Genomic DNA, 16,392 nt, shown 5'->3' with positions numbered 1-16,392 from the left:
GTCTGGCCGGAGTGGGAGGGGGGCGTGGCCCGGAGACTGCGTTGAATCTCGCGGGGTTGGAATCCGAGAATTAAATGGGGCTGTGCGTGCTTGCGTGATGTGTGCGTGCTTGCGTGTTGCTTGCGTGCTGGAGGTCGTTGGAGTCACCGGCCGCTCTCCTTCCCGGCCCCGGACGCGCGCCCTCCGTCAGTCCCACCATGCTGTCGACCTTCGCCCGCCCCGTCGGCGCCGCCCTCCGCCGCGGCCTAAGCACCTCGGCGCAGGTAAGGCCCGTCTGACAGGAGGCCGAGGCCCCGGGGCCGGGACGTCCTGACAGGAGGGGCCTGCCTTGCCCTTTACAGAGGGGGAAACAGAGGCTCGGCGGGTGAAGGCAGCGCCGTAAGGTCACAGGATGACAGGCAGTGGAGCTGGAGGGGGGGAAGGGTGAGACTTTTCTGTACGGGGGGGAAACTGAGGCTTGTGAGGTGAAGGGACGTCGTAGTGTCGTAGGATTACAGATAATAAAGCTGGAGGCCTGTGAGTCCTCCGGAGAACGGAGGCCCGGGAGCGGAAGGGAACTTCAGAGGGTCGGACGATGACAGGTGCTGGCGGAGTGCCAGGCTCACACGTGCTGGCAGAAAGATGGGCCTTGTCCTCCAGGAGCAGACAGCGTGTAAAAGGGAACTGAAGAGGGGTGGGAAGGAAAAGGGGGCATGGTGCGGAAGGCCAGAGAGTCAGAAGCATGGCCCACCCGGTCCTGTCCTCAAAATGAAGGACCCCCCCACACCCACCCACCCACCCTTCTCTCTCACCCCCTCCAAGGGGCTCATCAGCGGGAGAAGGGGGATGTTCTAGGACAGGAAGCCCTATGTTACAGCTGAGGAAAACGGGCGATCAGAGGTTGCAACAGGCCCTTGGTCACCTGATGACTCATAGGAAGGATTTGAACTCGAGGTCTTTTTTAAAAATAATACTTTAAAAATATTATTAAATCAATAATTATTAAATTAGTTTTAACTCATTTTTATGAATTTTATTTCTCAATTACGCGTGAAAACAATTTTTAATATATTCTTTTTAAGTTTTGAGCTTTACATTCTATTCTTTTCTTCCTCTCCCCCCTTCCTGAGATGGCAAGCAGTCTGATATAGGTTATAGAAGTACAGTCATGTAAAACATTTCCATATTAGTCGTTTTATGCAAGAAGACTCGAAGAAAGAAAAATAGTGTGCTTCAGTCTGTATTCAGACTTCAGTTCTTCTCTGTAAGTGGGCAGCATTTTTTATCATGAGTCCTTGGAACATTGTATTGCTGAGAACAGCTGGGTCATTCACAATTCTTTTATCATACAGTGTTGCTGTTGCTATGTACAATGTTCACCTGGTTCTGCTCACTTCACTTTGCTTCGGTTCATATAAGACTTTCCAGGTTTTTCTGAAATCATCCTGCTCATCATTTCTTATAGCACAATAATATTCTGCTACAATCATATACCCACAAGTTTTTCTGGCCATTCTCCAGTTGATGTGCATCCCCTCTATTTCCAGTTGTTTGACACCATGAAAAGAGCTGCTATGAGTATTTTTGAGCAAATAGATTACCTCCCCTCCAAAACACCAATATCAGCTTTCTTCTCCTCTGGCTCTCACTTAGCCAGCTGGCAGCAGGTGAATCAGTGCCTACTCTGGGCCACCTATCACATGAGGAAACACAACAAATGAGTGTCAGAATTTGGATTTGAACCCATGCCTTCCTTGCTCCAAGTCTAATACTTTAGCTTCTGAGTGGGGGAGCTGTAAAGGATTCAAAGTGTGTCTTATTTGAGTGGAGAAGGGGTCCTGGAGACCTCTAAATACCTTCTAGACACCAGGACATCTCTTCATAACTCCCTCCCCCCCCCCCCAGTCAGTCTTTTGCCACAGTTATTGCCTCTTGGCCCCCAATAACTTGAGATAGGGGTTGGTCTACCTACCACCTTAATTCTTTCCTGGGCTGTAGGACTCCAGTAGAGAAACTGTCCCAGAAACCTTAGTTTCTATTCAGAAGTTACCAGTCCTTTGTGAAATCATTGTTGAGAGTAAATGAAGTTTATTGTAGGAGAGGTGGGAAGAGAAAGTACTATCCTGGATCCTTGGAAAGATCAACCTATTTTTAACTTGCGTTTCTTGGGCAAATCATTTCTTCTATCTGGACCTCAGTTTCCACATCTGTACAATGAGGGCTTTGGACTTGCTCTCCAAAGCCTGGTTCTTCTCTGATTTTTTCAGAGGGTAGCTCCAGTTCTGTGGATAGAACTCCTTTATCAAAAGTAGGCTAGAATCTTAGAGCTTTGCTTCTTGGAGTAAATGAATGGTTTATCATTCTTGGGCCTCCCCTTCTCAGTTGACTTGCTTTTGAAAAGATAATGCTTAGGTATGAATGAACCAGTCAGTAACTTTCAGTAGTGAGTACCTTTTATTTGTACTATAAAGCATATAGGAAAGGAAAAAAAAAGAGCAAGTTCTGCCCTGGTGGAATTAATGATCTAGTTGGGAAGTCAAGATGAACATCCTAGAAATGATTAGCAGTTAAAAAAACCGGGTACAATAAAATCTGCCCAGAACTCATTGTTACTTCTTTATTGCTAAATATTGCAGGTAAATTTCAAACCACTTTGGATGATAATCTTTCCAGAATTTACTATAATTTTTTCCACTTTGTTAAATTCAGGTTATAGAACATAACCCTTTCTTGATGACTCAGCGTTACATATGAAAATTGTTTATACTGCTTAGTAATGTGTGCTTTCAAGTACATAGGGCACCTTGACTCTGCACCAGAATCATTAGGCTCACTGATTTCCTTTGTTCTGTATTATTTTCCTGGGTCCTCCTCCACCATCAGTGGTCCTTATCTTTTAGCTATGAGGTTCCTAGCTGGAGCAGACAGTTAACCACTTTCTGATTTACTATTAATCTGCCATATACATGAAATCCATATAGTTAAATTAGTAAGGAGCAGCTAGGTAGTACAGTGGATAGAGCATGGGCCCTGAAGTCAGGAGGACATGAGTTCAAATCCTGCCTCAGACCAAACACTTGACACTAGCTGTGTGACCCTGGGCAAGTCATTTACCCCCAACTGCCAAAAAAAAATTTGTTAAAATTCTTATTGAAAATTGGCCCTGAATGAGGGTTTGTCCTGCCAGTAAAGTGCATAAGCTTTAGTGAATGGAGTTTTTGTATTTTGATTGCTTGGAGGTCTTTTTTTTCCTAATTATTGACCATGCTTCTGCTAGTTGAAGCTATTAGATTGCTAAGTTCTATTAAGGCGTATTTTACTGAATTATAAGGGTGAAGGGAAGAGATGAGGTCCCTGGGGGATTTTAGGTAATATAGAAACCAAAGATTTTAGATTTGAAAAAGATCTTGTTTTGATTACTTTCTCTGCCACTAACTAGCTCTGTGATCTAGCACTAACTGGCTCTTTGGAGAGAGAAGAAATCAACAGAGGTTGTGCGTGGGACCTAAAGGGTGGGTAGGGTCTGACCCATTTGGGGCCTTCCTCAAGCGTAAATAGTGAGTGAAGAGTAAAAAACTTCAGATAAATAAAATGGTTCTCTTCTCAATAAGCAAGTCACAGTTCTTGGTTCTGCCCTTTTAGAATATAAAAGGAGAGCTCTTTTTGAACATGTTGTAACTGGCATTCAGGCGTGTGGGTCATGCAGCTCCCCTATCACTTTCCTTATTAATGTTTGCCAAGTTGAAATGTCTGAGACTGGCTGTAAGGACTATAAAGCAGAGGCAGCAGCATTTATTAAGTTTTGAAATCAAACAATTTAAATTAAATTTGAAAATTTTTAAATTAAACAATCTTTGTCAACTATAACACCCAGAACCAGGTTATAAACACATAATAGGCACTTGGTAAACAGGAGTTGATTCCATACCTCTCTTGCCTTCTTCCTTCAGCCTTCACCTCCCCCAGCACATCCAGGATGGTCAAGAAGAGTTGCCAAAGGGGCAGCTAGGTGGCGCAGTGGATAGAGCTCTGGCCTTGGAGTCAAGAGGACCTGAGTTCAAATCCAACCTCAGACACTTGACACTTATGAGCTGTGTGACCCTGGGCAAGTCACTTAACCCGGATTGCCTCACCAAAAAAAAAAAAAAAGCTGCCAACATTGAGGGGGACCCATCGCCCCATCCAATATCTTTCCCCTCCCCCTGCCCTTGTCTTTCCCAGAAACCATCCTGATGGTCAGATGTCAAGAATACTACCAATTGGGTGTGCCTAGCCCCTGGCATTCCTCTTTGCCTTGCCTGCTGGACTGCTCATAGGGATTAAACTCTCTTAACTCTGTTCTTTCTGATGAGATGGAGTACCCTGTCATGCCCCACAACCCTCTGTTCTGTCATCTTAACTATTTAAGTAACCTCAGGACCCCTGGGTTTTGTTTGCCCCACTCTTGCACCCTCAGTACTTCAGGACTTTACTCTTGACAACTGAACTTTTAGAGTGTGAGGTCCTAGAGGGTAGAGATTGTCTGGCTTTTTCTGTTTGAATCTCCAGCACTTAAAGCAGTATTCAGCACGTAGTAAGTGCTTAGTCCAAGATTCTTCATTCATTCCTTGGAACCCTGTTAAGCTTTGCATTTTAGTTAAGAAAGTTTATTACTGCTATGGGATTTGTCAGGTAACATCTGTGAAGTATGAATTCATTTACTGAATACTTTGAATTACTTAATACTTAATTTGTTTATCTAAACGGTACCTTAGTGTCACATTTAGCCAAGTCTTTTACAGGCAGTAATGGAGAGGGTGTGGCATATAGTAGAGTCTGAAGTCCCAGCTTCAGGGTCCAGCTGAGGGACCTTGGACCAGTCACATTCTTTCTTATCTTAGTGGGGGCTGTGAATGATAACACTTGTACTTTAGGGGTGATGTCAGATCAGCTGTGAGAATCTGTTGCCCTTCCTTGATGAACACTGATGGAGAGAGTGGTGTTGTGGATAGAGAACAGGCCTGGCAGTCCGTTGTGGCTTTCCATGCCTTCTGGCTGCATGGCCTTGAGCGACAACTGTCCTTAGACTCTGAATCTGCAACCTTGATGGTGTTCTGCACCAGTGAAGGGAGTTTGCTCACAAGGAATTCTTTACTTACATGGTTGAAGTTACAGGTCTGGGCCAAAAAATAAAAATCCCTGATCTCTATTGTCAATAGAGATTACTCTGGAACCCTGATGTAATAAGCATTTATAAGAGGGGACAGGCTCCACCCACAGCCTTGGCTCTTGAGGATGCAGACGAAGAAATAAAATGTTTTCAGCCAATTAGCAATAAATAGGAACCTTGGTTTTGAATCTTCTGTGACCTTCCTAGTTAGGCTTCAGTTTTCTCATCTGGAAAATGAGAATAATAGTACTCAGACCCTCTAAGAATGTAAATTATAGAGCAGGTGCTCCTCTGCTCTGGCTGAGGAGGCTCCCCACGCTGTGACAAATCACAGTTTGGTTCAAAAACGTGATCACCTGCCTGGCTTCATCACTTAGGGCCTGTGTCAGTTTGGACAAGTCACTCACCCTCTCTGGGCCTTGAGTCTTCAGCTGTAGAATAAGGAGGATGGATGCCATGACCTGAGGTCCTTCCTCTGCTCCAGAATTGTCTCGAAGATGAAAAGCATTCTCCTCCTCAGCTTGTTCCTTAAAGCTCTTTCTAATCTTGCACCAACCTGCCTTTCCAGAATTATTTCCTCTCACTCTCCACTCCTGTGTCAGCCACGCTGGCCCTCAGTTAAGCATTAGCTGAGCATAGTGGTCGTACCCCACGTTTGGAATGGTCTCTCTCCTTGCCAGCCTCTTAGAATTATCATTTAAACCTGAAAGGGCTCAGAGGAGCCACCTAGTCTAACCCCCTTGTTTTACAGATGAGGAAAGTGACTTGTACAGACTGAAAGGTAGCAAGGAGTGGAATTGGACTTTGACCCCGAGCCCTCTGACTCCAACACTCCTGTAAGCAGGTGGTTTCAGTATTTCTAAGTTACATAAAAAGCAGAGCCAGGGATCTGAACCCATGTTCTCTGATTCCAGATCCCACCCTCTTTCTACTTTGCCATTTCCCTCTTAGTCTAGAGCTCCCATCCTCTGGGAAGCCTGCTCTGATCCTTAGATTTTTATCCCTTGTATACAGTGGGGCTTGCTGGTTGAACGGCTGCACCTTGAGGGCATACGTGTTGCGTTTGTCTCTGTAGCCCCAGCCCCTGGCAGTGCCTGCCTTACACACGGGGGCTCCTTAATCAGTGCTTGTCAGTCGATGGGGATGTTTCACAGTCTCCTCGATGCTTGACCTTGCTGAACTGGGGAGAAAGGGAGAAGTCCGCATGGCCAAACTTAAGCTAGCTCAGTTTTATTTCTGTCTTTGTTTTCTGCCCTGATTTTCTGGCCGCTTGTCTCATGATGAGCAGCCAGGCACAGGGAAGACACAGCTGGCCTTGAGGTCAGGAAGGCTTGGCTTCTGTCACACACTAGTCAAAACTGAGGGAAGTCACTGAACTTTTCAGGATGCCAGACAACCAGACAATTGATGTGCATTGTGAAAAGGAGTTTCTGGTTGGGAGATTCCCCTTCTAATGACATCTTCAAATCAAATTTAGAATTTTGTTTTAAAGCACCTTCCTAGTCCTTCCAGTGGACTGACAAGTACGTACAGAATGGAGCTAAGGTGTCCTGAGTTAGCATGGTCTAATTGGGGGATTCTTATATGACAGGGTTTTGAGCCACGTTGTCACATCTTTTATTATGTATAGAGCAAAAAGTATTTGCTTCCTTACCTTAAGGAGGTAGAACTAATTTTTTTTTCTTCTGAGATCATATCAGAGATTCTGTTATCTGAAACCTCTGAGGTTAGTGAATGGTGAGAAAGTGGAACAAAACCCCTGGTAGCCTCAGTGGAACAAAAGCATTTTTATACCTCTTTGACTAAGGAACCGTTCTCCAATGACTTCTGCCATGGATCAGAATTGTCTATGAGGGGCTGGCCTTAAGTTTATGATAGATATGTTTTTAGTTGGAGATGAATGAATGAAAGGAAAAGGCATTTGTTAAAGGCTTAGGATGTGCTGGGTACTGGGGATACAAATAGAAAGCAAAGCCTGCTCTCTTCATGACCCCTTTTGGAGTTTTCTTGGCAAAGATACTAGAGCAGATTGCCATTTCTTTCTCAATCTCATTTTACAGGTGAGGAAACTGAGGCAAACAGGATTAAGTGACTTGCCCAGGGTCTCACAGCTGGTTTTGAACTCAAGTCTTCCTTGGTTCTCTATCCATTGCACCACCTAGCTGCTCATCTATATGACCATCATATAGATACTGTTTAAAACAATAACTCTTTCTGGCAAGACTTTGTACCAAAAAAAAGTTTTCTAATGAATGAAGCTAGAGCTGTTAGACATTTTCTGAATATCCTGTTTTTCTACTGAATGTGACACAAGGCTTCCATGTAAGAATCTTCATGCCTTCTTATGAATCTGTTGACATTGTTTCTCTTTCTCCATTTTTTTCCATTTTCTAGAATAATGCAAAAGTAGCTGTGCTGGGTGCTTCTGGAGGAATTGGACAGCCCCTTTCTCTGCTCCTGAAGAACAGCCCTTTGGTGAGCCGTCTAACGCTCTATGACATTGCTCATACCCCTGGTGTAGCAGCTGATTTGAGCCACATTGAGACCAGAGCCACTGTCAAAGGTACTGCCAGCGAGCCCATAACATCTGTACTTGGCTTCTGTTTGGATGAATGAATGAATGGCCATTTTCCTCTGGAGTCAGAGTGCTTGAGTTGGTCTGGGTCTATATTTAGCTTGTGATTTTTAGTTTTACTCAGACATTTATGATCTTAAAGCTTCATTGTTAATATAGATTTAGACTTTAAAGATAAATGCTTGAACCATGCTTGAGCTTTAATAGGCAGAAACCTCATTGAGCAGTAATGTCTAAAAAACATTTTGTTGTATTTTAGTTGAGCTCGTTTGCTAAAGTTTATGATATGAAAAATTAGTTAGAATCCAGGCTGCCCTTATCACCGCACTATTATAATAACCTTTTGTCAATCACTGACTAGGAATTTGGGTCCATTCTAAGCTTGCAGACAGATGCCTCTCAGGAGACAATTGAAATACCACATTTTTTAGTGGAGAGTATCTGGTTTGAAGTCAGAATTTATTTCATTCTCGGTTCTTCCAATTCCTGCTTTTGTTACTGGACAAGTCATTTTTAGTTTCCTCATCTGTATTACCTATCTGGGCTGTTGGTGAGGAATGCGCTGTACTGGCACAAGTAACCTAATGGTCAGTGACTCCATCACAGGGCGGTGGGCTTGTGGGAGGCAAAGTTGCTAATCACCAGAGGCAGAGGTTGTCCTAGAAGCAAAGCTGAGTGGTGCTGATCATGCCTTCCACCCACTTCCCCATCTCCTTTTGGAGAGGTAGTTAGAAGGGGGAATGAAGAAGGAGCTCATCTAACACAGGGGAGCTGGGAAGAGGGAGCTAGACGCATCCTGGTAGGGGATGATAGGATGGAGTTGGGGCCAGGGTCTTAAAGACTGTTGTGAAACAACATTAAGTGGGATCCATGTGTAAGAATATGAACTCTTACTCATTTGAAACATTTGAGTGTGCTTGAATTTTGCCCATTTCCTTTCCAGATACTAGCCAGCATCCCTGGGCAGAAGAGGGTGTGGTTATTTCAGTGAGCTATGTTTTTGTCCTAGGTTACTTGGGACCTGAGCAGCTGCCAGATTGCTTGAAAGGCTGTGACATTGTCGTGATTCCCGCAGGAGTCCCCAGAAAGCCAGGTATGTTAGATAGAGCTGCTGCCTGAGCCTTCGGCACGGTCTCCTCACCGGCCCGTGGCCAGACTCGAACCCAGGATGGCAGCAGTGGGAGAAGAGGAGGTGATTCGGATGCCTAGTCCTTTTTCTTTGCTTACTTCCAGGAATGACTCGTGATGACCTTTTCAACACCAACGCTACCATCGTAGCTACTCTGGCTGCTGCCTGTGCCAGGCATTGCCCAGAAGCCATGATCTGTGTTATTGCAAACCCGGTAAGCTTCCTTCTCTCTGGGCAGCTGGGCCTAAGACATGAGGAGGCCTGTCACAGAGAGACCATTACTGCTGGGATGGAGTCTTCTCGGGCTTTGTTTTGCAGTTTGTTGTTTTGGAATTAATTTTCTCTTAACATAGCCAAACAGAAACACATCGTACCTTGGAGTGAAGCAGAACCAGAGCACAATTACCACTAACTGGCTTTAGTTGTTCTTCAGTCATCCAGCTAAAAGCTTGCGTGTGTTAACTTGGATGAAATAGGACCCGGGGTAGTCCATTGTCCTTAAATGGAGTCTTGCTAATTGACAGAGTTGGTCAGGGCTGTGTCCTCCTGTGTTCTCTCTCCCCTCTGTGTCACTTCATGGCAGACTCCCAGCTGTCTCTGAAGTTTTTATCACAGATATCAGTCCTTGTGTCTGAAGTCATGACATTCACGTGCTGCCATGTGTGCTGGCACTTGGAATGTGTTTCCCTAACATTTGTTAGATATCCATACATGAGAACTGGCTCGTCTGCCTCTCCATAGCATTAGATCCCCTTTAAGTCTTTTATCATTTATAATAGGTTTTATCGAGGTGGTTTTCTTCCTCTGATGTCACACAGCTTTTTTTTTCCGTCTCTACTAGATCTCTCAATTTTTGCCCTTTGCTCTTTGCAGATACTGTCTGGTTCTCCTCCTCCATGATTAGTTGTTACTCTTTAACTCATCAGTCCCCCCCTGCCACTGACTTGTGGGTGGGAATAGTCCATGTGACTGGCCCCTCCTCAGCCCTCACTACAGCCCCCAGGATGCTTTTGGAGCAGGAGCATTCTGCTCTTTCCCACATTTGGGCTAAACTTGGATTTTTAGATCACAGTGAGGGTCTGAATGAAGGTGCCCAGTGAAGGAAGATGACATTTATCCAGTGCTACAGATGGTTTCCATGCCTTCTTGGTGGAAGCCCGCTCTTCCTCCAGCCTCTTATTTCTCCTTGAGGTTCTGGACTGTAGCCACTGGGAGGATTTTCCATTGTAGCTGCTAGACTATGAAAGGCTCTGCTGTGGCATTCACAGCTTCCTGCTAACCCGGACTGAGTAGGTTATGATAAAGACATACATTTTAAAGTTGACACCTTTGTAGTGTGTTAGTTTCCTAACAGACGTGAAATGTGTTTGAGCCTGTGCCTCAAACTGTCAGCCCCGTCACTCATGGTTCAGGCATTGGAGCGGGCATCCCATGTGCCAAAATATTTTCTCTTAAGTGTGGTAAGAAGAGATGTGGCCCTCTCAGCTTTATAGAGATCAGTTGTCTGAAAGTTTACCAGTCAGTACCTGATGTGATGCTTTGCCCCCCCTCATCTCTGAAGCTGTGGGGAAGTGACATCCTGTCTATTCCCTTTCCTAGGTCAATTCTACCATCCCGATCACAGCTGAAGTTTTTAAGAAACAAGGCGTGTACAACCCCAACAAAATCTTTGGTGTAACAACCCTGGATATTGTCAGAGCAAACACTTTTGTTGCAGAACTGAAGGTAAAGTTTATTCAACTCAGACCTTCCCAGCTCATCTCTTAGCCAGATTTAGGGAATTTTCAGTTAAGAATTTAACTGGCCTTGATTGGCTTCCTCAGTCATGTAGGTGTTTTGGAGATTAAGGAGGCTCATTTCACACCTCTTTTGTCCATGTGACCTTATTCTCACCTAGTACATCCAAAAGGTTTTTGCGGCTACGTGCTCTCCTTGTTACTGCCATAGGCTGGGGCAGCTTGGATCGGGGAGCCCCAAAGGCTGGGGAGACGTGCTTAGGTCGAAGCTCTCTGCAGAGCGAGAGATGGCTTGTGTTACATGACACCCACGTTTCCTGGCTTCCCTGGCAGAGCAGCCATTTCCCAGTTCACCAGGTGGCAGATGTGTCAGACGACCTCTAAACCATTGCCGGCCCCTGGGAGCAGGCTTTCGTGATCTCTTGTCTGTCTTGGGCTTCCTTGGCAGCCCGGTGAAACCTGTACATCCCTTCTCTGAATCACGTTCCTAAACGCATAAAATAAAATATTCCAGAGAAACCGATTCTAATGAAACGTAGTTATAAAAATACTTCCTTAAAAGCCAAGTTTGCAGACTGCAGGTTAAGAACCCCGGCCTTAAAGTCAGTTTCTTTCATTCACCTCTAGCCAGCTTTTTTAGGTGGTGCGAGGCCTGACCCATTATCTTCTTTTTATTCTTATTGTTGTTTTTTGGCTAGGCTGTGGGGTTACATGACTTGCCCAGAGTCACACAGATGGTGTCGAATGTCTGGGGTCGAATTTGAACTCAGCCCTCCTGACTCCAGGGTCCGTGCTCTATCCACTGCGCCACCTAGCTGCCCCCACCCTTTATCTTCTGAAAGGAGTTCGTTTTTGATAAAGCTCTGGGGATTTGGGGATTGAGTAGGCAAGGCTTACAGAGAAAGCTCATGCAGAACCTTGCAATTGAACATCTGTTTAAAAATTAACCGAGCCTTGAATTCTCCCCAGGGCCTGGATCCAGCTCGGGTCAATGTCCCCGTCATTGGCGGCCACGCAGGGAAGACCATCATCCCCCTGATCTCTCAGGTGTGTGCTCCCTGTTGGGCAGCGGCCTCAAAGACATTTGATCTAATAAAATTGCCTGCATCTCCGGTCTTCCTCCTGAGGTTGATTCTAAAGGGACCGTGGGTTCTTGGGTCAGAGGCTACGTGGTCCAGTCCCCTCATTTGAAGATGAGCACAGTGAGCTCCAAGAGTGTGAAGGGGCTTACCCGAGGTCACAGAGAGTCATAGACAGGTCACAGTCATAGACAGGACCTCAGGGACCCCCCGGGGCCTCCCTCCCCATTTTTATAGATGAGGAAATGACCCCAAGGAGGGGAATGAGCTGCCCAGACTCATACAAGTGTCAGAGGTGAGATTTACAGCCAGCGCTCTTTCCACCCTGAACTTCTAGCATCAAGTCTGAACTGTGTCTCCTTAGTGAGGCTTGCCAGTTAGTCTGCCTTGGTTCATGTTAGAACTGGACGTGGATCATATTATGTGACTTCTAAAGAGGGAATGGCTTCATTATACGTGTAGGCGCATGCGGGACAGAAAGGGTCTGTGGCTGCCAAGCTCTGAGTTAGGGCCTGCTGTTGAATTGTTTCACTTGGGTCTTACTCTTCATGACCCTTGTGACCAGTGAAACCCTGAGAGAGTTTCCAGGTAATTAATAACCACTTATTAATTAGGATAGCTTGTGATCAGTACCTTGATGGTTTCTCTTGGTAACCCAGTGCCCCAAGGAAGGCTCTGAAGCACCTTAAATCCCTCCTGAACAGGAGCTTCCCTGAGTAGTAGACGTTTAGTGATGCCCCGCAGAAGTCTGCTTAATGAGGACTCAGAACAAGGCTTGATCGGCAGTCTGTAGTCTCAGGGCATCTGGGCTGGAGAAACCATTTCCTTCTGGACTTCCCAGCTAGTTTTCTTCCTGGGTGGGACCCCACCCAGCTTAGTTATGTTCTAGGGGGCTAGGAGTAGTCTCATCACCCAGGCCTACCCTTCAGAGACTGACTGACCTTTTCTGGAGTTGGTTCTTAACAGAAATGAAACGAAAAGGGTAAGTCACAAATTAATAATTAGTTATTAATATGACAGAATAATGTGAATTTCTTTCACCTCATTTGGGGTTTTCTTGGCAAAGATGCTAAAGTGCTTTGCAGTTTCCTTCTCCAGCTCATTTGACAGATGAGGAAACTGACACAAACAGGGTGGAGTGACTTGCCCAGGGTCACACAGTTAGTAAGTGTCTGAGGCCAGACTTGAACTCAGGAAGGAGAGTCTTTATGTTGAGGTTTAGAGTTGGGAGAGCTGGTTCAGGTGTGAAAGAATTCACTTAGACCTTCTCTGTAACCATTTGGAGCTTTATTGCTTGAAAGCCTCATGGTTCTGAGATTAGCAAGGAGCTAAACAAAGGCCGTGATATAGGAAGCGAACCAGGCTTATATAGACAGAAAGGATGGTAATGTATTTTTAGGGTTTCTTATGGGGGTTGGAGTTTAGGAACAGATGAATGACGAGCTAGGGAACATAGGATAAGAGAGACAAAGGCAGTTCTTTTGGTACAAGTTGTATGGTATTTCAAGATAAGGGAAAACGACTTGAGAAGCTCTTACGCTCCAGGATCTCAGGGTACAGGGTGGGCTACAGAAGGAGCCTCAAACCCCCTCCTGGGGCCTGGGAAAGTAACCCTTAATATGATTTTTAATCCTAGGGCACCCTTTGTACCCACATCACTGACTCCAGGCCCAGTGCTCCATGCGTTGTGACACCACCTACCTGTCCTGAGTTAGGGCCTAGCTTATAGCTCCAGAAAGCACTGAATAAATGAGTCATTTGAAGACTTTTTTTTATCTAGATAAAGAATCTTCTTCCAGTAAAGTCTTGCTCTAATTGTGGCACAGATCCTGAGCCTTGAGAGCCAGCCAGCATGAGCTCTCCTAGGTCCTGCCGAGTCAGAGGCTTTGAGTATGGGCCTGGTGATGGCCTCTAGGGCTGTGGTCTGAGGGCCAGCCAGGTTAAGTCTAGAGGATCACTTAACCCGATGGACCACAGGGTGACTAGATCTTAATCCGACAGCAGCTCTCAGAAACCTCCTAAGACAGAGCAGTTGTGACCTGGAACCCAAGCTGTGTCCACCCCACACTGCTGATATCACAGGTCGCTGGAGTAAAGGAGGTTGTCAGGTGGGTTTGGTTGGTTTTAGGATAACCAAATCTCTTTGTTTTCCAGTGCACACCTAAGGTGGAGTTTCCTGAGGATCAGCTGAAGACCCTGACTGGAAGGATCCAGGAGGCTGGCACAGAGGTTGTCAAAGCTAAAGCTGGAGCTGGTGGGTTCTCACTTGCTGCCTCTGGGGTCTCCAGGGTGGTCCCTGCTTATCTGTGTTATGGCAAGGGAGCTTCCTGTGGGTCAGGGGTATTGATCAGTGGTAGTGATACCACCAGATTATCACGGGTGGGAGTGCTCTGGGGAGAAGGGGGTGGGATGGTAGAATTGAAAGTGCGTGGTATTGTTCATGGGTGTTCAAGACTAAGGGGGAAAGCAAGCTAAATTTTGACTGTTGAGCATTAAAATGTGCTGGTGGTAGTTTCAGAAAAGACCACATTTAGGTCTTTGCTTTCTGCCCTAATCACCTTGCACTATTAGCTTGGACCAACCTGATTTTATTCTCTTAGGTTCTGCTACCCTGTCAATGGCCTATGCCGGGGCCAGATTTGTCTTCTCGGTTGTGGATGCAATGAATGGGAAGGAGGGAGTCGTGGAGTGCTCCTTTGTCAGATCAGAAGAAACAGAGTGCCCCTATTTTTCCACACCCTTGCTGCTTGGGGTATGTTTCAGGAAGCGGGCCTGCCCCCCTGGCAGAGCCAGAGCTTCTGGCTGTAGCATTTCCTTTGTGAGATAATGTAGGCTTTAGATGTCCAGGTTTGAAGGGTGTGTGCTAAAACAAGGTCCTGAGAAGCCCCCCGGTTTTTAATAGAATTAGAGGCAGCAGATTTAGTCGATGTTTCTGGGCCTCCCACTGGGGCAACCCATTCTTAAGAGATTTAGGATTGGGGAGGAGCCTCAAGGGTCTTCTGGTCCAGCCTCACAGCATCCTTCATCACGGGCAGTCAGCTTTCACAGAAGACCTCTGAGGGATAACCCCCTACCCGCTGACGCAGGCCGTCTGGCTCCAGGACCTTTGCAGTTCTTGATTGCTTTGAAATCTGGACAGCCCTTCCACAATTGGTGGATAGCTGTCTCTTCTTTCCTTCCCTTCAGATCTGTCCAGACTGAAGGGCCCCAGGCCTTTCCCCTTTTCTCCTGGTGGCCCAGTTTCAGGATTCCTCAATACCCTGGGTGGGTGAGGGTGGGTGAGGGTGGGGCCCACCCAGTGCCAAGCCTGTGCTTCATGCAGAGCTCCAAGCAACTAAAATACTTGGGTCTTTTTCACACAAACTAGTACTGGTGAAACTTAGTGTCCTTTGTTTGGTGCTATCACGTCTGTGACGGAAGAGCCCATGCTGACCCTCTTCAGCATAGAGCTTAGCATACGAACAGCAGCAATCTTTTGCCTCAGGTAAAGGAGCTGGCTGCTCTCTGTTGCTCACTGATGTAAACAGGAGGGCAGAAACTCTGCTTTTTTATTTTCAGCCATTTAGTCTAATTCAGCCAGTTTTGTCTAAAACCTGAGGTTGTGGCCCTAACGCTTCCGAGCTGTCAAGGATGGGAAAGTCACTTGACCTTGCTGTAGTGCAGTTTCCCTGCCTGTCCAATGGGATAATGTTGCCAAGCCCCCAGAGCTTTCACATGCGATTGTGTGTATACCATGCTGTGTAAATATAGTACCTAGCAATAATTGGCTCAGGTAAGTCTTAAAATAAGTTTCATTCCTTAGTCATCTACCGAGCGCAGGCTCTGATCTGTGGGTGATTGGCATCTTCGGGGAGCCCTTAGGGCAGGGGTCAGACTCAGATGGAAACAGGCCCACTCACCCCTACCGAGGAGTCGCTGGGGGCTGCATGTTGACTTAGAAAAGCACACATGAAGGTAATCTGGGTTCTCTGGTTAAAAGTTGTTCCTGATTCTGTTTTAGTCTGGTTGGAGGTTTGATGGCTCTGCTGGAGCACACACAGCACAGACAACCATGGGTTGGAGGGGAGTGTTCTGCTGTATTAGACACGATGGCTGAAATACCCAGAAGGCCTTTTGATTTTCTTCCCTTCCCAGAAAAAAGGCATTGAGAAGAACCTGGGCGTTGGCAAGCTGTCGTCTTTCGAGGAGAAGATGATTGCTGAGGCCATTCCCGAGCTGAAAGCCTCCATCAAGAAAGGGGAGGATTTTGTCAAGAGCATGAAGTGAGGAGACGATCCTGTGAAAGGAGGAAGCCATTTCCTTAACTTATTAAAGCATCATGTCACTTGGAAGAGATTTCATATGCAGTGCATCCTCTTGGAGGAGATGGATTGTATTAATGAATTTTGTCGATTGGTATGTTGGCACATCAATAAAACTGTCATCTTCTTTTTCCCCCTGTGGTACCTTCTCTGAGCCTCCTTTGCTCTGCTCTCTGCTCCTAAAACGCCAGAATGGCCTCCGGCTCTATTCAACCCCATTCCCAGGGTCAGGATCCAGGCACCCACCAGTCTGTGGGGCTAAAGCATATGCCTTTCTCAATAATCTCTTAATTTGGGGGGTGGGGTGGGACAGGTGGTCTGAGGGCAGCCCTCCTCTAGTCTTTGACCCCTTGGAGAGTGAGCCTAATGTGTGTGGGCGGGGAGTCTCACTCAGAGTATCACAGGCATCCACGTTGCTACATAATCAGCCCACCCTGTGTCACG

General features: G+C 46.2%; 1 protein-coding gene across 1 annotated transcript; it reads left to right on the top strand.

The window, feature by feature from the left end:
- Window positions 1–100: 100 nt before the first annotated feature.
- On the top strand, window positions 101–16,081 carry MDH2 (malate dehydrogenase 2). Its single transcript, XM_021005571.2, has 9 exons — window positions 101–263; window positions 7,523–7,691; window positions 8,713–8,796; window positions 8,937–9,046; window positions 10,432–10,557; window positions 11,538–11,615; window positions 13,802–13,901; window positions 14,248–14,399; window positions 15,782–16,081. Exons 1-9 carry the CDS (start codon window positions 198–200, stop codon window positions 15,911–15,913), a joined length of 1,017 nt encoding a protein of 338 aa, XP_020861230.1. The 5' UTR covers window positions 101–197; the 3' UTR covers window positions 15,914–16,081.
- Window positions 16,082–16,392: the final 311 nt, after the last annotated feature.

The sequence above is a fragment of the Phascolarctos cinereus genome, unplaced genomic scaffold, assembly GCF_003287225.1.
Source record: "Phascolarctos cinereus isolate Bilbo 61053 unplaced genomic scaffold, phaCin_HiC Scaffold_5;HRSCAF=322, whole genome shotgun sequence".
NCBI classification, from domain to species: domain Eukaryota; kingdom Metazoa; phylum Chordata; class Mammalia; order Diprotodontia; family Phascolarctidae; genus Phascolarctos; species Phascolarctos cinereus.
This window is presented reverse-complemented; position numbering and strand designations above follow the sequence as displayed.